Genomic DNA, 25,081 nt, shown 5'->3' on the forward strand with positions numbered 1-25,081 from the left:
AGAGACAGGAGGATCGCGCAGGTTCGAAGCCAGACGTGCACACTGGGTTAGGAGACCCTGTTTCCAAATATAAAATGTAAAAATAGGTCTGGGAGTGTAGCCCGGAGGTAGAAGGGCTTCCAGGAACCCCAGTACCAAAAAAAAAAAAAAAAAAAAAAGAAATATCTTTTGTTCTGATCTCTGGTCTCTGACTATAGTTCCTGACACAGAATTATTATCTTTGTGACTTTCCCAGTGACAGTCAGTGACTAAACAGCTCTTAAGTATCTTGGATGGACTTTTCCTGGGTGACAGGAGCATCCTTTGCTCTAATCAGGTGGCTCCTGAGGTGCACTCCCCTGGGGACTACTTGTCAGAGGCAGCAACCCTGGGATTAGAGGATTGGGATTTCAGTCCCACCCTCTGAAGGATGATTATATCATCAATGCCTTTGTCTGACCAATAATGTAATCAGTGGTATCTAGGTAAAAACCTAGAAAGAGTGGGTTTAGGGAGCTGTAGGAGAGTTGAGCCCATGGTGTTCCTGGAGGGAGGTATGGCCGGGCTGGAAGCCCTGTGGTCCTTCTCCCCTACTCCACCTTACACATCTCTATTTGGCTGCTCATCTGCATCCTCTGTAATATCCTTATAATAAACAGGTGAATGTAAGTAACGTTTTCCCCCAAGATCAGAAAACTCCTCTAAGAACTGAACTGAATCCAAGAAGGAGGTCAAGATGTTGCAGAAATCCTCGAGGACCCAACGCCAATGAAGGTGGAAAAGAGGTGGCAGGCTGAGGTTAGAATAGCTCCTGAAAGACCCCAGCCCTGCGCTCCATGCAAGCTCCCATTTTATAAGGCAGGTGAGCTTACAGAAGTTGAAACGTGACAGTGAGTGACTGCAGGGTCACTGGAAGTCAGGCATGGGGAGATCAAGAGCGGAAATTCATGAGCAGGTTACTGACCTATGTGACCTTCTTTACAGGCCAGATATGACCTTTACCTATCAGCAGGTGGCTGCCCGGATATCTGGCCCTCTGCAGACCGCCTATCGTCTGTAGTTACATTCTTTTGTGAATACCAGGGGAGGGGTACATATTGGCCTTTCATTTTAGTAACTCTTATTGTCCTACCACAATGGGGACCTCAATTCATAGCTGGTTGGTCCTAAGTATAAGTCTCAAGCCGGGAATTGGGGCCAGCCTCCTCTGACGTGACAGGCAGTCTGGGGGACTATGGGACCTGATGCTATCTCCAGGTAAGCACCGTCAAATAGAATTATAGGACAGTGAGCTGGTGTCTGCTGGAAATGGCTTTGTGTGTGCCCTTGTAAAACTCCAGAGAGATGCTTCCTTCACACCATTCTCTACCATGTGAGGATACGGCAAGAATGTGGCCACCCAGAAACCAGGAATAAGGCCCTTGGCAGGAGCCTGACTGAAACTGTACCCTGATCTTGGACTTCCAGCCTCCAGAACTATGAGAAATTAATGTTTGTTTAAACCATCTAACCAATGGGACACTTGTTACAGTAGCCTGAACTAAAGACTTTGTTTAATCTACACCTCTTAGTGAAAAATACTGTCACTAAAGTAAACTCATGATTTTGTGGACTACATTTTATTTTTAAAAAGGTATAAAACAAAATTTGTTATAAGAATGTTACTTTTTCTGTAAATTGTGTGTGTGTTTTTCTTTGCAGTCCTGGGGATTGAACCCAGCGGCATTCTACCTGTAAGCTACATCCCCAGGCCTATATTTTATTTTATTTTTCTATCTTTAAAACAGAGCATCACTAAGTAGCTGAGGCTGGCTGCGAACCTGCAATCTTCCTTACTCAGCCTCTCAAGTGTTGGGATTAAAGGCATGCACCACCATGCCCGGCTTGTTGGATTTCTTAAAAGTCAGAAAGAAATTAGAGGTACTCCTCTGTATCCATAATACGTTTTCCTGGAAAATGATGCCAGAGAGAAGCTTTAAAGTCTTAATGTAAAGCATTAAATTTAAACAACTAAAAACAAAACTATGGGAAAATGTCAAAATGTCTCTTCAGTCACAGAAATACAATTAAGACAATCTTTCTTTCTCCTCCAAAGCCCTAGGCATAAACCTCTACAGCAGTTGACTCCAATGTGGATGTAACAAGATGACGTGTGGGAAAATATCAGAAATTCCATTCATACATCCATCTTACACCTCTAAACTCTGTATTTTTTGTGTTTTATAATATAATCAACATGATATTAAATATAGTAATAAGTGCACATAACTCATAAATATATTTTCATCTATAAGAGACAAACTGAAATTACTTTTTATATGAGTGCATGATCAAAAGAGTTCAAATAAGCTGGGCGTGGTGGCCCATGCTTGTAATCCCCCCGCTTGAAAGGTGGAGACAGGAGGATCGCACAGGTTCGAAGCCAGCCTTGCTGCTTAAGAGACCCTGTTTCCAAATAAAATATAAAAAATAAAAAATAAAATATGGGGGAAAAAGTTTAAATGATTGGGCATGGTGGTGCATACCTACAATTATAATACTTGAGAGGCTAAGACAGGAGGATCACAGGTTCAAGGCCAGCCTCAGTAAGAAAGCAAGGCCCTCAGCAACTCAGTGACATTCTATTTCAAAATAAAATAGGGCTGAGGATGTAGCTCAGAGGTAAAATGCCCCTGCACTCACACTAGTAAAAAGGAGAAGTTTAAATGGCTGTAAGAAAGAAAAGAGGATTTCCCTTGTACAGAGTAGCTTTTGAAAAGTAAGATTCCAACCTTCTGTTTGTATAAAATTTCTACTCAGACTTTAATTGGTGCTTTATTTGGGGTGAAACACATGTCTAATCAGCTGTTGCAAAAGTTTTTTTTTTTATTTCCCATGTGCACACATAGAAATTTATACTAAGTCCTAGAATCAGTATTACCATTTCCCAGGGAGAGATCACAAATAATACAGTCTGCACTTAAGAATATTTTTCCATATCTGTCAGAATACCTTTATTTAGAATTTATCATGAGACATGAAAAAAAAAATGAATTTCTTACCCAGTGTTTTCTGGATCTCCTTCTTGGCTGGAAGTGAAGACGCCGGAGCATCTAAAAGCACTTCGGCCGCTTTTCTCAGCTTCTCTACGGCCACCTGCTGACTTGATATCTGTCCTTGCAGAACCTGTGGGATTGGATGCTCATCAATTATACTCAAGGGGACAGAGCAACAGATTTTTAAATATAATCTTATAATAAATATAATAAAGTTAAACTGGACAGAGTAAACATTCCATTATATAAACTTTCATCATTATAAACTTACTCTGAGGTTCTTAGGACAGGGCCACTCTAAAGCAGCATTAGCCAATCTGGATAATACAAAATCAGTCTTGAAATAAATTCTGGAGCATATGTTCATAATAATTTTCTAGGATCCTGACCTTATAATCCCCTTTCTGTAGCCTAGGTTTTCCCTTAATTCTCACTTCTGGGATTTGACACATCCAGCACCACCACCACCAGAAAAAAATTACAAAAAAATCTTTGGGACCATTTCTAACTCCAGGTAAGGACTTCTATACCATTTGATCCTGACTTAATAATGAGTTATATTTATCTGTGTTGATTCAATAAAAGTTACTGAACACCTAAGTATCAAAACATCTGTGAATATACAAAATTAAGATACACAAATCTTAGAGGAATCTTATAGCCTAATGCAGGAAATGTTAAGTACCAAAAGCAAATAAAAGCATATTTTAGGAAGTCGAGAGGAAGGATAACCAGAAGGAGAAATGAAAGCCACTACCAAGGTGGGGCCATGGAGGTGGGTCCTGAAGGAAGTGTAGAAATGGAGAGGGAGGATTCTGACTTCACCTATTTAGGAAAAATACCCCCTCTCATGTTCACAGAAGCACAATTCGCAGTAGCCAAATTATGGAACCAATCTAGGTGTCCATCGACGCATGAATAAAGAAAGTGTGGGCTATATATACAAAAGAATTTTGATCACTCATAAAGAAGAACAACGAAATTTTTAATTTTTATTGGTGCATTGAACTCAGAGAGTCAAGGGTCATGTGTTTTCCTCATAAGTGGAAGCCAAAGAGAAAACAGGAAAGAAGAAACTTCAGATAAATGAAGAGAGAGACCAGTAGAAGAGTGGAAGGGGACTGAGAGAAGGAGTGAGAGAAAGGAAAAAGGAGAGCTAATGAAGGAAACAGTTCAAATAATGCTATGTTCACATAAGAAGGTATCAGTGAAAGAAAAAAATAAAAATAAAAAAATAAAAAAAGAAGGTATCACTAACAGGTACGGAGAAGAGGGAATGGGGCTGGAAGGAAACGCAAAAACTTATGCACTTCTTTCTTAATATAATTTATAAGTGTCTTGTAATCATAGTGAGAATAGGTGCACACAGCCCTTGGGTATTTCTTCCTGGACCCTCCCTGCCTCCCCCGCCCCCAGACATGTTAGTGAGATTGGTAGTGACACCTCCCTAGATGGACACAGCATCGTTTGAGCTGTTTCCTTTGTCGATTCTCCTTTCCCCTTCTCTACCTTCTCCCTAATCACCTTCCAGGATCATGGAGGACACTTAGATTTATATGAGAAGGAAGAGAGAGAGAAGAGATGTGATCAAGGAGGTAGAAATTGGTCAGAGTAACTCTGTCCCTAAAGCTCAACGAAGTGAGAAAAGTAGAGAAGGTTGAAGGTTGAGTCCTAACTCTGCTGCAGAGGTCTCTTTTTCTGTTTTTTTGTTTTTGTGGTACTGGGGATGAAACCCAGGGGCATTCTACCTCTAAGTGACACCCCCAGCCCTACTTTTAGTTCTCCACTTTGAAACAGTGTCTCACTGAGTTGCAAAGGGCCTTACTAAATAGCTGAGGCCAGCTGTGAACCACAATCCTCCTTTCTCAGCCTCCCAAATGCTAGGATTACAAGAGGGCCACAGAGGTCTCTTGAGTGAGCACATGCAGTTCCACTGTGGGAAAGAGGAGAAAGCTTGGAGCGGGAGCGGGAGCCACCCATCAGTCTCCCAGGAGCTGGGCCCCACCCTCTCCTGCCCTGGGCTGATCAGCCGGCCAAGGCTCAGGCTTGGCTCTAGGGTTACTGAAAGGGACGTGAGCTCCAGTCCTGCATGCAGATGTCAAGTCCCATATGTCCTACTGGAGATGAACTCACCCCTGGCCATGAGACCAGGTTTCCAACTGCTTCCTGAACATTTCCATCTGGATGTAAACAGTGACCCGAAAACTCAAAAAAGCTACATCTGAACTCACCATCTCACTCCCTACATCTGTGCTTCCTCCTGGGTCACATCTAGTGACACAAGTACTAACCCTGGGGTGACTCCTCGATTCCTTCCTCTCTTAGCCCTTCCTTCCCACATGCAAATCAAGTCCTGATGGTTTTACCAGAATATATATGTATATTAGTACTAGAGATGGAACTCAGGGGCATTCTACCTTGGAGCTATACTCCCAGTCCTATATTTTATCCTTAATTTTGAAAAAGGGTCTCGTTATTTTTGGAAGGTCTCACTAAGTAGCTGAGGCTGACCTAAACCTATGATCCTACTGCTTCAGCCTCCCAAATACTGGGATTACAAGTGTGCGCCACCACACCCAGCCTGCTTAAATTTCTTTTTATGGTATTGGCTCCTGGTTCATGCTGGACGCAAGGCCTTCGCATTTCTACACACCAACCTTTTCATGCACCCTGCCCCCGTCATCCTCAAGCTTGCTCTTACCCACCTGTGTCCCCATCCTCTTCTCTAGTTCTGTGAAGTACTTCCCCGCTCTGGCGGTTCCATAAGCACCCTGTGAGTGTTACTGCATTTATCCATCTCTTTTCTCAAACTGTGACCTTCTTGAGAACTAGGAATTCACCCTTTCCAGCTTTCTATTATTCCTGCCTGGCCCAGTGTTTGGCAGACAGCAGGTCTCAATAAAGTTTCTAGAATGTATGAATTAATGAAGATAGCAGGTATAAGACCTAAAAAGATACTCTTTGATCTCAGCATGAGCTACTGTTATTATTTAAAGTTAAGTATCTAAAATTAATGGCAAAATATTTCTGAACGAATTTTTATAATACAAGAAACTGTGATGACACAGGGCACCCTGTACAAAGGTCACTAGGCCACCAAATTGCATCCAATGCTGGGTTTGTGCTCTGAATACCAGATTTGACAGCTATTTCAAGAGGCCAGAGAATCTATTAATAATGCACCTCATTGGGAAATGTGCCCAGAGATTTTGTTACAGGCAGTGGAAGAAATCCCTTGAGTCAGAAATTTTACCTAATTCTATGTTTGAAAGACCCAAAAACACTCAAGCAAAAGACATCTAGAGCTGGTTAAGAAATTCAGCAAAGTAGAGGGATACAAAATCAATCTTAAAAAAAAAAATTAGTAGTTTTTCTATATGCCAACCATGATTCCACTGAAAAAGAAATAGAGAAAACAATTTCATTCACAATAAGCTCAAAACCAACAAAATGCCTAGAAATAAATCTAAACAACACCTTTACAATGAAAAGTATAAAAGAAAAAAACTAAAGATCTTAGAAGATGGAAAGATATTAACAAAATGGCCATTTTACAAAAGTGATCTACAAACTCAATGCAGTCTCTATCAAAACACCAGTGTCAGCTGGGTGTGGTGGCACATGCTTGTAATCCCAGCGCCTGGGAGGCTGATATAGGAGGATCGCACAGGTTCAAAGCCAGCCTCGGCTACTTAGTGAGGCTCTCGGCAACTTAGTGAGACCCTGTTTCCAAATAAAATAAAAAATAGGTCTGGGAGTATAGCCTGGAGGTAGAAAAGCCCCTGGGTTCCACCCCCAGTACCACCACCAAGAAAAAGAAAGAAATAATAACAAAACACCAATGTCATTCTAAAAACCTAAAAAATCTAAAAAAAACCTAAAGAAAATACTAAATTTCATATGGAGAAACAAAAGACCCAGAATAGGAAGCAATTCTCAGCAATAAGAACTATCCATGCAGGAGGCATCACAATTCCTTACTTCAAATGATACTGTAGAGCTATAGTAATAAAAACAGCCTGGTAATGGCACAAAAGCAGACACACAGACCAATGGAACAGAATAGAAGATACAGAAACAAATCCACACAGTTATCGCCAACTGATAGTTGACAAATGTGCTGAACACATACACTGGAGAATACAGCCTTTTCAACAAATGGTTTTGGGAAAACTGGCTATCCATTTGTTAAAAAAAATAAAAAGTAATTATTTTACTTTTTTCCTCTCACCCTGCACAGGAGTCAACTCAAGATGGATCAAAGACTTAGAAATTAGACCAGAGACTTTGAAATTACTAGTGGAGCACATGGGTCCAACACTCTAACAAACAGGCACTGCAAGTTAAAACAAGAAATAATAAATGGAATGGCATCAAACTAAAAAGTTTCTGCTCAGCCGGGCGTGGTGGTGCACGCTTGTAATCCCAGCATTCGGGAGGCTGAGACCAGAGGATTGCGGTTTACAGACAGCCTCAGCTACTTAGTGATGCCCTCCATAACCTACTGAGACCCTCTTTAAAAGTAAAGAATAAAAAAATAGAGCAGGGGGTATAGCTCGTAGGTCAAATGCCCCTGGATTCCATTCCCAGACCCACACACACACACACAAAAGTTTCTGCTCATCAAAGGAAACCATCAAGAGTCTAAAGAGAAAGCCTTCAGAATGGGAGATTTTTGCCAGCTATCTCTCTTAAAGAAGACTATTATCTAGAATATACAAAGAATTTAAAAGATTTTACACTAAAGTCAAATAACCAAATCAAGAAATGGGCAACTGAACTAACTAGACACTTCACAAAAGAAGAGGTACAAATTGCCAATAACTATATCAAAAGATGATGAGTTGGGCGTGGTGGTGCACACTTGTAATCCCAGCATTTGGGATGAGTTGGGCGTGGTGGCGCACACTTGTAATCCCAGCATTTGGGATGGGTTGGGCGTGGTGGTGCACACTTGTAATCCCAGCATTTGGGAGGCTGAGACAGGAAGATTGCGGTTCACGGACAGCCTGCGCTACTTAGTGAGGCTCTTTGCAAATCAGCGAGGCCCTGCTTCAACATAAAGAATAAAAAATAGGGCTGGAGGTGTAGCTTAAAGGTAGAACATCCCTGGGCTCCATCCCCAGTACCACACACACACAAAAAAAGTTCAACATCATTAGCAATCAGGGAGATGCAAATCAAAACTATAATGAGATTCTATCTCACCCCAATCAGAATGGCAATCATCAAGAAGTCAAAAATAATAAATGCTGGAGAGAATGTGGGGAAATTGGAACTCTTCTGCACCATTGGAATTACAAATTAGTTCAGCTGCTATGAAGATCCGTGTGAAGATTCCTCAGACATCTGGGAATGGATCTACCGTATGACCCGGCTCTACCATTCCTGGGTATCTTTCTAAAGGAACTAAAATCAGAACAGTATAGCAATGCACGCCTCTCCATGTTTATAGCAGCACAATTCATAATAGCTAAATTACAGAACCAACGTAGGTGGCCCGTCAACAGATGAATGGATTACAAAATTATAGTATATAGGCCGGGCGTGGTGGCGCACGCTTGTAATCCCCACACTTGGGAGGCAGAGACACAAGGATCGTGCTGGTTCGGAGCCAGCCTCGCTGGCTTAAGAGACCCTGTTTCCATATAAAAAAGTTAAAAAATAGGTCTGGGAGTGTAGCCCGTGGGAGTGTATCCCGGAGGTAGAAGGGCTTCCATGAACCCCAGTACCACCAAAATTATGGTATATGCATACAATGGAATTCTACTCAGCCGGAAAGAACAAAATCATGTCATTTTCAAGAAAATGGAAGGACCTGGAGATCATTTTGTTACGTAAGAGTAGCCAGTCACAAAAAAGTGATGGGTCATGTTTTCTTTAATACTTGGAAGCTAGGGAGTGATAGGGATAACAGAGAAACTTCAGTGGAGCCAGAGAGGTGGTCTTGGGGAAGGTGAGTGGGGAGACAGAGGACCGATGAAGGGATCACTTCCATCTATTTTAAGTACATATGTGAGAAGGTCAATATCAGTCTCCATACCCTGCACGGGAGGGGGAGAGTCAGGGGAAAGCCCACCCAGTGCTGCGTGCATGTAAATCACTATCACGAGACTTACATTATGTGAGACTACAATGCACCAATAAAAATTTTTTTTAAAAAAGAAACATTAACCAGACTATAGTCTAGGTTATGGGAACAGTTTATGTACACTGCCCACTTAAAAGATAAATAAAGCCAAGGGCATTCCTTATACTTTTTCTTTGTTGTGTGGCGCTGAGGATTGAGCTTAGGGGTATTCTATCTCTTGCTACATTCCCAGCCCTTTTTAATTTTTAAATTATGAAACAGGGTCCCACTAAGTTTCTGCGGCTGCCCTCAAACCTGCACTCCTCCTGTGTCAACCTCTTAGATAGTGGGATTATAGGTGTGCACCACAATGCCCAGAATCTTATGCTTTCTGTTGTAGTTATACCTGTATTTCCCAAGGGCAGAGACAGGATCTTAATATCTTTCTGTCCTCACAAAACTTAACAATGTGCCCAGTGTACAAATGTTTGCTGAATGAGTATATAAAAGTTATCCTGGCTCTATAGAAAAACCCAGTACCTACCAGGGTCCTGCCTATTATCTTGAAACTTGGGAGTAGGTTACCAGAGAGCTTCTCTTCACCTCTTCTCCGCAAAACCCCCCATGCCGGGTGTATTCATTTCGAGTCACCCCTCCATTCCAGTTTGGTATGGAGCTGTATTTCTATTTTCTGTATTTCTATCTTTCTAATAAACTTCTTTAAATCTTCAAAAAAAAAAAAAAAAACAACCATGCCTTTGCTCTCCATAATTACATGCAGGAGAGGCAACAGTTTTCCTTCTTCACATGTTCCAGGTTATAACGCAATGACAATCACAGGCTATTGTGCTACTTTGGAACAAAACAAAATTACTCAAATGTGTGGCTTGTGTTATTTTGAATAGATTCCAATGCCATTAAATCGTGAAAAGAAGCATCGTGACAGAGATGACTACAAAAATCATAGCCTTGGCCTGTGCCCGCACCAGGAAGGGGTGTGGCCTATAAAATGTTGGCACTTGGCCAGTTCATTAAAGTTCCCCTACTTTATACCACCCTGGAGATTAGTGCAAGCCCCATGGCAGTCCAAACCCGGGCCTCTAGGATGGTCCCAGAATCCTGTCTTCTGTGCCTCTGGTGGGGATAAAATCTTACTTTATCCAGTGATTTCCCTGGGAGGTTATCATGAAGAGGTTCATTCTAGTCCAGAGAAATCAGATTACTGATACTATAGCTAACAGGTTTTTGTTGTTATTATTGTTGTTGGGCAACAGTATGAATAAAAACATTCTACTGAATAGAAATATTTCAAATGAATTAATTGGGCACCTCCACTTACACTTATTACACTATAGAACTTAAGTAGAAGTTAGTATGTTAAGGGCAGAAAAGATTTATTTTAGCCAGGAGTAGGGGCCCACACCTGTAATCCCAGCTACTCAGGGGGCTGGAGTAGAAGGATCACAAGTTCAAAGCCAGCATCAGAAGACTCTGTCTCAAAATATAGCTCAGTGGCAGAGTATCCCCTGGGTTCAATCCCCAGTATAAATTCCCAGAATAAAACAAAAAAAAGATTAATTTTTTGTAATAGTTATATGTGCTTACAAGAAAAATAATTGTTAAATGTTGTTAATAAAAATGAAAAAAATGGAGACTAGCTAAACCTTATAAAGACTTAGCCCCACTATATAAAAACATATGCCAGGATCAATTTCAACTCTACATTTAAGTTTTAAAATTATTCTGTGACTTAGAATTCATTCTTCTTTGATATAGCTAGCACCCTTACTTTTGTATTTCTTTGACTGCTTTAGGATTAGAGGCACAAACCAGATGGTAGCGCATGCCTGTAATCCCAGTACCTGGGAGGCTGAGACAGGAGGATCACAGGTTCAAAGCCGGCTTCAGGAATCCTGTGAGACTTTCAGCAGCTTGGTAAGACCTTGTTTCCAAACAAAAAATAAAATGGGCTGGGGGTATAGCTCTGAAGTTCAGTCCCCAATACCAAAATAAATAAATAAATAAATCCTAGTGTCAGTTTAAATTTTTTTTTTTTTTTTTTGCTGGTACTGGGGTTCCTGGAAGCCCTTCTAGCTCCAGGCTACACTTCCAGACACCTACTTTTTATATTTTTATTTAAAAACAGGGTCTCTTAAGCCAGCAGGGCTGGCTTCGAGCCTGTGCGATCCTCCTGTCTCCGCCTCCCAAGCGCGGGTATTACAAGCGTGCGCCACCACGTCTGGCTGTAATCATTCTTAACAATTATTTAAACTATTGACACTTTACCTTCAGTGTCTCCGCATCTCCTCTGCCCTCACCACTTCTACTCTCCTTGAACACAATAATCAAGTGGGAACTGAAACCTTAATTTGCTATTGTGCACGTGGAAAAGCAGAAGTAAACAAAACAAAGAGCCCGAAACACCAAGGCAGCAAATGCAAGTTGGAAGGAGGTGCACTACCTGGGGGCTGTATCAATCTGGGGGGGGGGGGGGCTGGCCCTGGACCCCTCCTGGTGTGGAGGAGGGCAGGTGGGGCAAGCGCTCCAGCCCAGGAAACAAGCCCCGTCCCCCGTCCTCGCCTTCCTGGCCCAAGCCTTCCTCTCCCTTCTTTCCACCCTCCTAGAGCCTTCTCTCTGCCTGGTCCTTCCCTGCCAGGGTCACCTCACCCATTACTTATTTTTCTTCCAGCCAGCAGTAACCAGTCTCAGGAAAATCTAACTTTAGCATTTTTTTTTCAGTACTAGGGATTGAATACAGGAGGTTTCCACTCTGAGCTACACCCCAGCAATATTATATATTTTTTATTTTTATTTATTTATTTTATTTTTGGTGGTACTGGAGTTCCTGGAAACCCTTCTACCTCCGGGCTACACTCCCAGACCCATTTTTATACTTTTTATTTGGAAACAGGGTCTCTTAAGCCAGTGCGGCTGGCTTCGAACCTGCGCGATCCTCCTGTCTCTGCCTCCCAAGCGCGGGGATTACAAGCGTGCGCCACCACGCCCGGCTATATTTTTTATTTTAAAACTAAGTCTCATTGCCGGGCGTGGTGGCGCACGCTTGTAATCCCCGCGCTTGGGAGGCAGAGACAGGAGGATCGCGCAGGTTCGAAGCCAGACGCGCACACTGGCTTAGGAGACCCTGTTTCCAAATAAAAATGTAAAAATAGGTCTGGGAGTGTAGCCCGGAGGTAAAAGGGCTTCCAGGAACCCCAGTACCACCAAAAAAATAAATAAATAAATAAAAAATAAAACTAAGTCTCATGAAGTTACCACACTCTGGCCTTGAACCTGCAATTCTCCTGTCTTGGCCTCCCAAGTGCTGGGATTACAGGTGCACACCACCACCTCACCAAGCAGTGGAGACACCCAACATTAAGCTCACCCAGCAGCGTGTGTTTTCCTTGTTAAGGCACAACGATGATTATGACTCTGTGAGTCACATGCAGTTAAGTTCTAAGAGGCAGTTTTTTTAACTGGAAATACTGTGCTTGTTTTCTAGACATATTATCAGTAAGCTACAGCTACCCCTGGCTAAAAGCAATCATAGGCTAGTTTATGAAATGAAACAACTCAGAAGAATGGGTCGTATTGAATAAGAATAAAATATTTCAAAAGTTTCCTCCCCTTATATCAGAATTTTAAAATATGCCTTAAATTTTAAAAATAGAAACATTCTCTGCCACATGTGGGTATGACTTAGGCTCCCACAATCATACAATTACATAATCAAGCTTGCCTTTCTGGAAAGGCAGATAGACGTGGCGGGGGGCTACTGGGGATGGAATCCAGGAGCTTGCCCATGCCAGGCAAGTACTGGACCACTCAGCAACACCCTCAACTCACAAGCAGACTTCCTGAAAACTAAGCTAAACAATACCTGAAATTTACATTTCTATGAATCCTGAGGATATTTAATAGAAGCCCCAATCCTGGCCCTTAGAAACTCATATTTTTTTTTCTTTTGGTGGTACCAAATTCCAGGGGCATCCTGCCACTGAGCTACACCCCCAGCCCTATTTTATTTTTTATTTTGAAACAGGGTCTCACTAAGCTGCAAAGGGCCTCGCTAAGTCGTTGACTCTGGCTACAAATCTGCGATCCTCCTCTCTCGGCCTCCCAAGTAGGAGGACTACGGGCGTGCACCACCACACCCACCTGTGTATTTTTAAACAAATATTATACTATTGCACAAAATGGACAAAACCTCTGTCCTTACAGAGCTTAATTTTGATGGCGGTAGGGGAAAAAAAGGAACATAAATAAGAACAAGGCAATAAATAAGTGTCCTGGACAATACTGGGTTTTGTGTGGGGAAATCTGGGTAATGGAATGCAGATAACAAGTCATAACAGTAATATCAAACCAGTCAAATAATAACAGAGAAAAAATAATAGTCTATGGAGTAATAAAGTCATAACTCCCTTAGGAGAGAGAGGTATAAGTCCCCTCTTTGTTCCCTACTCTGTGTAAAACTATCACAAAGTTGCAGGGATCCGATCCCTTCCAGTTAGACCATCGAACGACTGGATCTGTCTCTTCTCTCTCAGATGATTTTTTACCTTGGTCTCTTCTAATTGCCTCTGGAGATTTTTGGGGTCCACAGCAATGGGTTCAAGTAAACGTTTGCTCGCGGCAGCCTCACAGGCCTCAAGCCCAGAAAGAAGCCCACATGAAGCATCTTCATAGTGTTGGTATTTGTCCACCAGATCTTTAAGATTATTTCCAAGAATATTGCACTGAAAGATAAAAGACAGAAGGCAGGGGAGGTTAAAATTTACTGTTTTCTTTTGTGTTGAACAGCCCTAGGACCTATGAACTTATAACTTAGGAAGAAAAAGAGACTTTAGCTAAGATTGTAGGGTTAAGGTTTTCTCTTTTATATGAAGAAGTAAAAAAGTAACAAAGAAGTGGTTCTCGATGATCTATACCAATTCAAACACATGTACAAGGGCTGAGTCTTAACCAAGAATGAAAGATAAAGGTATCAGTCACCAGAGGAGACAGCTTTTCCAAGACACATTCCCCAGGGTACGTAAACCATGTACACAGATACGTATTTGATGGAAAGATTTACAAGATGCTTAATACATCATTTATAATATTAAACAAGATTGACGGACACAGAAAGGACAAGCAGTTTACATTAAAAGCAAGCAAAGTCCAATGATGTCCTTCAGATCATCTATGCAACTTTACAAGTTTGTGCAGGTTATATATAGCAAATGGAGAAATATGTTATTAGGGGTATTTTTGTGTTTTAAGACAAAATCCTCACTTGTCCACAGATGTAAAAGAAGCAAAAGAACGGCGTTGTCATTAAGTATGAAAATAATATGTTGACCAAATATATCTGAAGAGCCAACAGTCTGGTAGTGTTTATGATGAGAACTGTCTGACCTGAAACTTCAGTTCCCAAGCTCCTCTTTTTACTTAGACAACATGCACTCGCCACCTGGTGGTCAAATAGTATATTGCGGAGTTGAGCTAAAGATCCCTGGAAATCATTCTCAAGACTTAACTTTGATTTCCTAATCATTAAGCCCATTTGTCAGAAGTCGAGCAGATGCGTAAGACAGACACTATCACCTTTCCCCACATCATTTTTTTATATTTCCTGCTTCTAAATCCAAAACAAAAGTTAAGAAGACAGAATGAAAACTAGAATCACAGATTGAACTCCCCCTGAAAAATGAAATTACCTTAGAGTAGAGAGACCGGAAGCGATCGGTCGCATCGTCCAGTTTGCTCTGGACTTCTCTGTGGGTGGCAGAGGTGTCGATATTATCCTTGCCAAGCTTATCTCTCTTGCAGCAAGACTTGGCAGCTTCTAACACCCTGTTTCCAGAAATTGTGATGTACCTCAGGTCGCCTTTGTGAGAAATGACATCTTCCGAGAAACTCTTCTGCCTCTTCAGCTTGGCCATCAGCCCGCGGAAGTCGTCCGCGCCCACCTCCAGGTTTTCCAGTTCTTGTTCCGACTGCTGCAGCCAGTGCTCAAACTCGCCGTAGTCCGCGTCGAACTTTTCCAGCTCCTCCTGCAGCGCATGCGTGAGCTTCATCTTCTTCTCCGACTCGGCCAGCGCGGTCTCGTAGTGCGTCTTCAGTTCCTTCAGGTTCCTTTGCAGTTTCTCTTTGTCCTCGGGAGAGAGGTAGTGGCCTTGTTTCTCCAGCAGCGCTTGAGCCGACTGTGTGGCTATGAGGACCGCCTGGTGCTGGGAGATGATCTTCTCGTGTTGGGCCTACGCCAAAACAAACACACAGCCACATCAGAGCAGCCCAGCCTCCTGTGGCCTCAGGACCGACGGCTGTCCACCATCCACAGGGCTTCGACTTGCTTCTCTCCCCCTTTTCAAGCTGCACAATATTCTCCCTTTACTGGTGAATTTCAGCCGGGCATGGTGACGCACACTTGTAATCCCAGTACCGGGGAGGCTGAGCCAGGAGCATCACAGGTTCGTGGCCAGCCTCAGCTACTTAGTGAGGTGTGCACAGCCACTGGTCACCTCAGCTACCGGGCAGCAGGTGGCCTCAGTGGTCGGAGTCTCTATCTTTCTAGCCCTAACATGCCACAAAAAACAGGGCCAAAAATGATAGCAATCCCTTTGAGCAACCTTCTAACGGCTGACCTGGAGTCACCTGATCAGACCCACCATCGGTATAGACACTTGAGGACGTCTGCCTCAAACGTGAAATCCTCCTGTCTCAGCCTCCCAAGAAATGGGATTACAGGCATGTGCCACCACAAGTATAATAAGGTCCTATAACAGTCCACTGAAACTATGATACAGTACATACCCCTACTTTTCTCCTGGCATAATTTATGTTTTCTATAAGGACCTCACAGAGGGCATCTTATTTCAAAGTTTCCAAAGAGAAAGAGGTGGAGGAACATAAATATAACCACAAAGGTTTCTAAAGTCCAGTGGCCCCACTACCCAAAGTCAAACTTTCTAAGATTACCAATTACGTGACCCTTTAAAAATGCTTGTCTTAGCACAGAAGAAGAAGATACATATGTTTCCTCTAATATGCCCAAACTAGGAAACACAAAGAATACCAGTGGGACTCCAGATATTGAAGGGGAAATACTAGCTAAGTTTGGATGGTAAGATAGGAGAGGAGGAAGTCCGGTCTTGATTAATGAGGGTCTACACTTGAACATGTGTAAAATTATGAATAAGACATGGTTAACCTGGACAACCATTGGTGGGAGGGGGGAAGGGAAAATGGGGACGGGGGGGGGAGAGGGCACCAAATATAGTGTAAATGTATACTATTTATGTTCAATAAAAAAATTGTTATTAAAAAAATAAAAATAAAAAATAAAAAATAAAAATGCTTGTCTTGGCCCGGCGTGGTGGCGCACGCTTGTAATCCCTGCGCTTGGGAGGCGGAGACAGGAGGATCGCGCAGGTTTGAAGCCAGCCGCGCGTGCCGGCTTAGGAGACCCTGTTTCCAAATAAAAATGTAAAAATAGGTCTGGGAGTGTAGCCCGGAGGTAGAAGGGCTTCCAGGAGCCCCAGTACCACCAAAAATAAATAAAATAAAATAAAATAAAAATGCTTGTCTTTAGCCAGGCATGGTGGCACATGCCTGTAATCTCAGTATGTGAGAGGCTGAGATGGGAGAATCTCAAGTTCAAGGACAACCCCAGCTACTTAACAAGACCCTGTTTCAAAAGAAAAAAGAAAAAAGGGCTGGACTGTAACTTAGAGGTAGAATGACCCTGGGCTCAGTCCCCCAAATAATTCAAAATACAAAAAAAAATTTTTAAAATGGTTGGTTTTGCTCCTGTAGGAGACGTTAATGATAGCTTCACTATGCATCGTGCAGGGAGCTTATTGAAGGCCTTTGTATGTCTTCTCATAGCAGCCTGCACTGGCGAGATGAGCCGAGCTCAAAAACTCATCTGCAAACATGGGTTTCACTTAGCAGAGTGACCCAGCACAGGGCCAACTTTAGATCCCAACTCCATGTCTTACTAAATGTGGAAGTTGGACAAGCTATTTTAACTCTGCAAGCTCCAGTTCCCCTGTGGAAAAAGAAAATTAAAATCCCATGGAGTCGCTGAGAGGACTAAACTATTTAAGACAGAAAGAGCTAAGAAGAGTCTCTGGCTCACTGCCAATGTTGTATGAATGTCAGCGATTACGATTATTTCTATCAGTTTCCTCTTCACTTAGGCAGAGAATGCCATATTTCATGTTTTCTCCTTACTTTTTGACTTGCATAGAACTCTCACAATAACTTTTATATTTGACATAATGAAGAATCCAGCAAAGCCGGGCGGGGTGGCGCACGCTTGTAATCCCAGCATTCGGGAGGCTGAGACTGGAGGATGGCGGTTTGTGGACAGCCTCAGCTACCTAGTGAGGCCCTCTGCAACTCAGCGAGACCCGGTTTCAAAATAAAGAATAAAAATAGGGCAGGGGGTGTAGCTTGGAGGCCCCTGGGTTCCATCCCCAGACCCGCGGGGGGAAAAAAGAATCCAGCAAAAAAGGCCCTTACTCTACGTGGTCGTCAAGGCTGGTTGTGTGTGAAGTTGCCCCTACCAGTACTGACCTGGAAGTAGAACCTGAGGATGCCAACATGTGTAAGACAACACACCTTCACTTTCTGGTACTGCTGGTTGAGATTCCCCTCCGTGGCTCCAACGTGCCCGTCAACATCGGTCTCCAGCAGGTTCCCGTTAACTTCGTCCTCCTCTCCAATGGCCGACGTGCCATCACCCTCTTGAAAGTGGGTCCCGTTCTGTTCGATTACCTGTTTGTGCTTCGTGCCTGCCCTTTCTGAGTCTTTTTCAACTTGTGACAACCAGTCCAGAAGGCTTTCTATTTTGGTTTTGCTCTCTTCCAGCTGCTTCACGGCCGCAACCTGGGCAGGAAAGGGTCACGACAGGTAGTATTTATTTTAAATACGCTTTTTGTGGTGCACCGTAACTATGCATCATTTTGAGGTTGAGCGTCATAAGACATCCAGACACACAGCAGCTGGTGTGCTTCCCCCGTATCCAGCCCACTTCCTTCCCTTCCCATTCATGATATTGAAATTGGTATTGATAACTTCACAAATGTGCATAGGGTTGTTGGAACTGATTCCTTCATCAAGTCTCCTCCCTCCCCAACCCACCTCCCTCTCCACATCCCCGTCCACTCTTCCCCCGGCCTCTCTCCCCATTTGTTTGAAGTCTCTCTGGTTTCCCATTTCTCTCTAGTTTCCACATATGAGAAAAAACATGGCCCTTCACTTTCTGAGCCTGGCTGATCTTACTTATCACGATACTCTCTAGCCCATCCATTTCCCTGCAAATGATGTGTTTGTTTTTCTTTATCGTTGAGTAAAATTCTATGGTGTTCATATACCAGTTTCATAAAAATTTAGAAAATTAACACTAAGAAATCAAACAACCCAATAAAAATGGGCAATTGAATAGACATTTCTTAAAGGAAGAAATACAAATAGTCAATAAATTATGAAAAATGTTGAACATCATTAGCAATAGGGAAATGCAAATCACAACTGCACTGAGATTCCATCTACCTCTAGTGAGAATGGGAGTCATCAAGAAGCACTACAGGTATTACGAAGGCCAAGGCAGACTTAAGACATCCCTGGAGTAAACATTTAGATAATTTTTAATTATAAAAATTGACACCCAGCTGGGCATGCTGGCTCACACCTGTAATCCCAATACTTGGGAGGCCGAGACAGGAGGATCAGGTATGAGGACAGCCTCAGCATGAACTGAGACTCATCACCCTAGTAAGACCCTGTTTTAAAAGGTAGAACGTCACTGAATTCAATCCCAAGTACCCCCTAAAATTGACATCTATCGAAAACGTAACACAATGAAATGAATCCTTAAAGCAACAGGTAGTTACTCTGAAGTTTTTACTCCTCTTAAAAAATACACCACAGAATTTTAATGCTAAGTGGTAAGTGATCATATATTTGACAAGACCACTCTTCCAATCCCACTTCAACTTTTCGAAAAACCAACCCTTCAAACCTTTGAATATTTGTTCTATTCTATACCTGGAAACTTAGAATTCTAGTTCTTGGTGCTAATCATTCCTCACTAACACCAGAGATGACTTAATGAAATCAAGTAGCTGTCAAGTCAACCATTTTAGAGCAAGCAACAGTGGACCACGTATCTGAATAAGGACCTTTTCAGTTTCTTCCTTGATCGCCGTCTTCACAACTTTATCCAGCTCCTTTTTCGATTGTTCTGCTTTTAAATTAAGTTGTTCGCACTTTATCTTAGCTTCATTAAGCTTCTGTTCAATCAAAGCCTTGTCTTCATGTGACAGCTTCTCGCCGTTCTCTTTTAAGAAGTTCTCTGTGTTTTTCACTATTTCTTCCAATGCCTGTGCACTTCCCTGCATATCTTTCTGTAATTCCTTATAACATAAAAGAAAAAAAAATTAAATCATCACCTACTTAACTGTAGGTAGAGCTGTGATTCTAAAAGAGGTAAGCAGAAAGAGTCTAGCACATGTAATCTGAAAAATTATGTTTAATATGTTAATTTTAATTGGCTTATTATGTTCACAAGATTTAATATAATTTGAAATCTCAATATTAAAGAAAAGCATAAGATTTCCATGCTTAATAAAAGAATGTAGTTTCTGAAACAGTCAAAACATTGAAATATTTGGTACATAATCTATAGAAATGTGCATATTCCAGATTTTTAAATATTATATAAGCACACAGACAAAAACTTGTAAATACATAGTAATATATATTTATTTTCTAAATACTTATTAGTAACATATGTATATTATTATATATTAGTAACATGTATTATATATACATACATCTATATATACACACACACACACACACATATACATATACATACTGCTCAAGATAAAAAGAAAACCATTGCTCCCAGTGAATTAAAATAGTTTTCTAAACAGCAGGCCCTGTAATATATAATGTTTGCTTCTTTTTCCTGGCTTCTAGGATGCTCAGGATTAAGATTTCTTCTCAGTAGAAACTGTTTGACTATGTCCAGACAGGAAAAGTTTTCCTTTATGTAATTTTTCCTCTGTTACTATACATTTCATTCTCTATATTGTAATTTGCTTTATTTATTTTTTCAGTACTGGAGATTGAACCCAGGGACATTCTACCTCCAAGATGCACTCCAGCCCTATTTTTTATTCTTTATTTTGAAACTGGGTCTAAGTTGTGGAGGGCCTCACTAAGTGGCTGAGGCTGGCTGAGAACCTGAGATCCTTCTGTCTCAGCCTCCCAACTGTGCTTGAATTTTAATATCTTTCTCCATACTTTAAGCCTCCTGAAACTATTTTGAGAAGTCTTTGAATTGAAAAGATCCTATATTGACACACTACCATGTCACCTTAACTGTGCTACTGACCTAATTTATAATCTTTATTTAACTTTTATAATATTGTAGCAATGGAAGTATAACTAATGAACAAACTGAGACTCAGAGAGATTAAATTCTGAAGATAACAATGCTTAGAGTCTGGGATTTCACCCAAGAGCTACAAGTTAGAGTGAGAATTTTCTTTCTCCTATCTCCAAAATAAACACATAGCCATTTGATGTTTTTATTTTTTTTTTCATTTATCCTACATTTAAAAAGAAACAAATTAGAGATGGGTGTGGTGGCGCACGCTTGTAATCCTAGCGCTTGGGAGGCTGAGACAGGAGGATCGCACAGGTTCGAAGCCAGCCTCAGCTACTTAGTGAGGCTCTCAGCAACTTAGTGAGACCCTGTTTCTAAATAAAATATAAAATAGGTCTGGGAATATAGCCCGGAGGTAGAAAACCTCTGGGTTCCACCCCCAGTACCAAAGGAACAAATTACACAGAAAGACAGTAGAAATAAGAAGCAGCTAAAAATGTTAAAAAAAAAAATTGATGGATAATTTCTCCCGAGTTTTAAGCAAATAAGATTATAACTCATATGAATCCAAACATTAATTCATTGTATAACATATTTCCACTCTCAATCCTCCTTCATATCTCCTTTATTAAAGAGCTTACCAAAAAAGTCAAAAAAATTACCTGGCCTGCTTCAAGTTGGAAATCTAATGTTTAGCACGTAGTTTAAAGCTCAGGCCTAGAGCCTCTAGAACTGCCTTGCTTCTAAAAAATCTAAAATTATTGGTGTTTTTAATAAGCATAACTGCTTTCCAAATGACCATGATCAAACACGAAGGCAGAGCTGCTGGTACAAAACCAGATTCTACCTCTTGCTTGGACTGGTACTTCTTCAACTCCACAGTGCCATCTCCAATCACAAAGGCTTCTTGGTGACCAATCAGGCGGTTCTCAGTTTGGGTGAGGAGATCACATATCCCTTGCAGTTTCTCTTTGTATTCCTGCTGACGCTCTGCTACAATCTACAGTGGAGAAAACCCCAAACATCTTCAACGTGTGGCCATAAAACCACTACTGTGATAGTTTCTTATTAGAACCCACTTTACAAATTTCATCTAACTAAGCTTTTCTAAGTATGCTGTAAACATGGTAGCAGTGGGGTACGAAATGAGCAAGGTGATACAGAAAAGGATGAGCATTTCCCATATACAAGGAGGAGAGAACATGTTTGGATAAAATCGCTCAACAGAATACTGGCCATGCACATGTGTAAAAGATGGAACTTCTGACCGACAGGAAGAAACATCCCATTTTCTTAAGCTCTTGAAACCTGCGACACACATAATTAATTCTGCAAAAGGACACACCAAAAGAGGAGTTAGTTGTGATCTGTCAGTTAACACATTCGCTATGTATGCGTAAGTTACCATTCTAGAGACAATGCCTGGGTGTTTCAAGGAGATAATAAAAAGAACACTGCATGCAATATTTTTACTTAATCACTGTCTAGCTGCGTTCCCACTTTTCTGCCCATGGTCGCTATCATATATAGCACTCAAATGCACTCATTAAATCTTCTAAAAGATAAATAAGTCAAAGTAATTACTAGCAACTTTCATTTTCCTATTGTATAGACACAAGTTATTCATCGTATAGCTCATGTTTCATGTTTATTAAAAGCCTAGCACATGATAAGCAAGGTTCTGTTTGTCCAGGACATTTTTCCTATCATGCTATAATCCCTGAATATCCCCATGAAGGTCTCACACTGACGGAGTAAAACCAAAGAATTCCGACTCCAGAAACATAGGCAAACCTTCTGATCATCCAGATCTTGTTCTAGCTGTAACTGCGTTTCTAAACGTTCCACGTGGGCAGTTGCTGATTCCTGCACATCAAGAAAACACTTCTGAGTTGTATTTAAGAGTCTCAGCAGCTGTCTGCTTTGGTTGGGAGACAGGTCCTGTGCATATTCAGAAATGAAGAACTGCACATCAAAGGCAGCCGTGTCCAGCTGCATTTTGGTATGCCCAAGGTCTTTTAACATATTCTGTGAACAAAATACTGCAAGTTACCAGTAGAGAATGAACCCATAATGAAGTTTATGCTAACAATAAGACCGATAATTAAATATGATTTTTCAATATTCAAAAGTTTAATGACATTGTTTTATGTAATTCATCGAAAACCTATTCCTCATCTGGTAATAGATAATTATTTCAATGTGATGGTGCATCATGTTATAAAAACAATAAATAACCCTTCCAAGAATCTTTAATTTGCCTACAACATCACACTTAAAATGTAACTCTGAGTGTGATGGTGCATTCCTGTAATCCCAGCAACTCAGAAGGCCGAGGCAGGAGGATCACAAATTTTAGGCCAGAATCAGCAACGTAGAGAGACTATCTCAAAATAAAAATAAAAAGGACTGGGAATGTAGCTCAGTGGTAAAGCACCCCTGAGTTCATTCCCCAGCCTCCCCCTTACACACAATATAACTCTGAAAAAAAGGCAAAGATCTAGTTTGGGAATATTTATCACACTGAAGAGAAGCACTGATTTTATAATATTTGTAATTTTCATTTAATTGTAATAACATATAACCAAGTCTCTAGAGAATATGGAATATGAATTAAATGAGCCAAAATGTCAGTTTTCTGCTTCTGAGGCAAGGAACCCAACACCATTCATGGGCCATGTTCCAACCAAGAACCAGAAGAAAGATTCATGCCAAAACTGACCAACATATAAATTATTCGCTTCCAAAGCAGGTGCTGTCACACCCAGGAAGGTGCTAAAATAAAATATAAATATATCAAAGAAGGGAAATGTGCCATCCCATCTTTCTGTTGATTTGCTTAATTAAGGTAGATTTCCTGGGAGTGCCGAGTACTTTTTTTTTTTTTTAAGAAACGAAGAAAGGAAACAATTCTTTATAGTTCTAGGGAAGTCGTGTTCTTTCTCAACACTCATATTAAATATTTCCACAGAGTCTGTTATGTACTTTGTCTTCTTAATGCTGACACTTGCCTTAAGAAGCTCCAAACTTTTCTTTCCATGTTCTGGATCTTGGACATTCACGGTCTCGATGCTCTTCACGGCTTCGTGCTTCTCAGCTATCCACTCTGAGAACGACTGGAGTTTATGCAGAAACTCTTCGTGACAAACAGCTAGCTTGCTCTAAAAAATACAGTTGTTCATTTTTTTTTTTTTTTGCCCCCAAAAGTTCAAATTTCTACAAGCAGCAATTCTTTTTTAAGGGCTTAGTACTCTAAAAATAAAATACTTCAATTTAGCTGGGCGTGGTGGCACATGCTTTTAATCCCAGTACTTGGGAGGCTGAGACAGGAGCATACAGGTTCCATGCCAGCCTAGCTACTTAGTGAGGCCCTTCACAACTTAGCGAGACCCTGTTTCAAAATAAAATAAAAAGTAGGGCTGAGTGTGTATCTCAGAGGTAGAATGCCCCTGGGTTCAATACTCAGTACCACACACACACACAAACTCATTTTATGAGTAAATTCTTACATACTCAAATTTCGCTTAAAAATTTCCATTTTTCTGCCTACCATTTCAGAGTCGACCGCAAGCATGATCTCCTTCATTCTCTCTGAAGATGCGTTGCTGAGGGAGGAGAAGGCGGACTGCAAACGCCGGTGGCTTTCTCTCAGTTCCTCAACATGCCTTTCGGGAATGTCACTGGAAAGAGACTTTAAGAACTCCTCTGCCAACTTCATATCTTTTCTTAGAATCACAGCAATCGGAGCCAATCCAAGTTCAAATGTCTGCACAGAAATACATCCCAGAGATATTTACTACAAACAAACATAAAAGTGAAGCACTGTACTCTTGCAAATTCTAACGCTGGTCGATAGCATCTATAAAGTAGGTGCTATCACACCCCTAGCCTGAAAGGCCCATTCACAATTCTGTGACTATTTCAATAAAATTGACACAGATGCATTAAAATAGGCTAGAAATCATAATACAGAGCTTGTATTATTATATTAATAGTTGTAATTATTATGATGGCATATTATATAATTATAGTATATATAGTAGTATATATAGTTAAATATTATATATTCTTATAATGTAATTATATTACACATTAAGTACTCTAAGTTTTTTTGTTTGTTTGTTTTTTGTTTTTGTTTTTTTTTTTTTTTTTTTTTTTTGGTGGTACTGGGGTTCCTGGAAGCCCTTCTACTTCTGGGCTACACTCCCAGACCTATTTTTACATTTTTATTTGGAAACAGGGTCTCCTAAGCCGGCGTGCGCGGCTGGCTTCGAACCTGCGCGATCCTCCTGTCTCAGCCTCCCAAGCGCGGGGATTACAAGCGTGCGCCACCACGCCCGGCTTAAGTACTCTAAGTTTTTATAGGTATTCCACATCTGGAACAATGGGACAAAATGAGTTAAGACAAGTATCTCTGCCCCTCCCCATCATGAGGTTAGGGTTTTTCTCTGCCACATTCTTCCCACCACAATGTGTAGCCTCGCCACAGGCCAAAGCATAATAAAGCCAACTGATCAGTCACGGACTGGACCCTCCAAAGCTATGAGCTCAAATGAACCTTTTCTCTTTATAAGCTGGGTATCGCAAGTATTTGCTATAGTCATGGAACCC

The 25,081-nt window shown here is 41.2% G+C and overlaps 1 protein-coding gene across 10 annotated transcripts in view; it reads right to left on the reverse strand.

Annotated features, from left to right (window-relative positions):
* The window catches only part of DST (dystonin), a gene marked incomplete at both ends in the record, with an annotated part of 523,923 nt that overhangs the window by 124,680 nt on the left and 374,162 nt on the right, over window positions 1-25,081 (reverse strand). For 6 of the 10 annotated variants that reach the window (XM_080699914.1, XM_080699918.1, XM_080699917.1 and 3 more), the window contains 6 exons: window positions 3,021-3,144; window positions 13,647-13,823; window positions 14,787-15,326; window positions 17,695-17,961; window positions 19,257-19,490; window positions 21,318-21,470. In XM_080699914.1, coding sequence (XP_080556040.1) covers window positions 3,021-3,144; window positions 13,647-13,823; window positions 14,787-15,326; window positions 17,695-17,961; window positions 19,257-19,490; window positions 21,318-21,470 — 1,495 coding nt within the window. Of the gene's footprint in view, window positions 1-3,020; window positions 3,145-13,646; window positions 13,824-14,786; window positions 15,327-17,694; window positions 17,962-19,256; window positions 19,491-21,317; window positions 21,471-22,264; window positions 22,499-23,481; window positions 23,632-24,020; window positions 24,237-25,081 lie in introns of all 10 variants that reach the window. The other 4 variants (XM_080699912.1, XM_080699907.1, XM_080699911.1 and 1 more) reach the window with 1 other exon arrangement.

Source organism: Muscardinus avellanarius, assembly GCF_963383645.1.
Source record: "Muscardinus avellanarius genome assembly, chromosome: 8".
NCBI lineage: Eukaryota > Metazoa > Chordata > Mammalia > Rodentia > Gliridae > Muscardinus > Muscardinus avellanarius.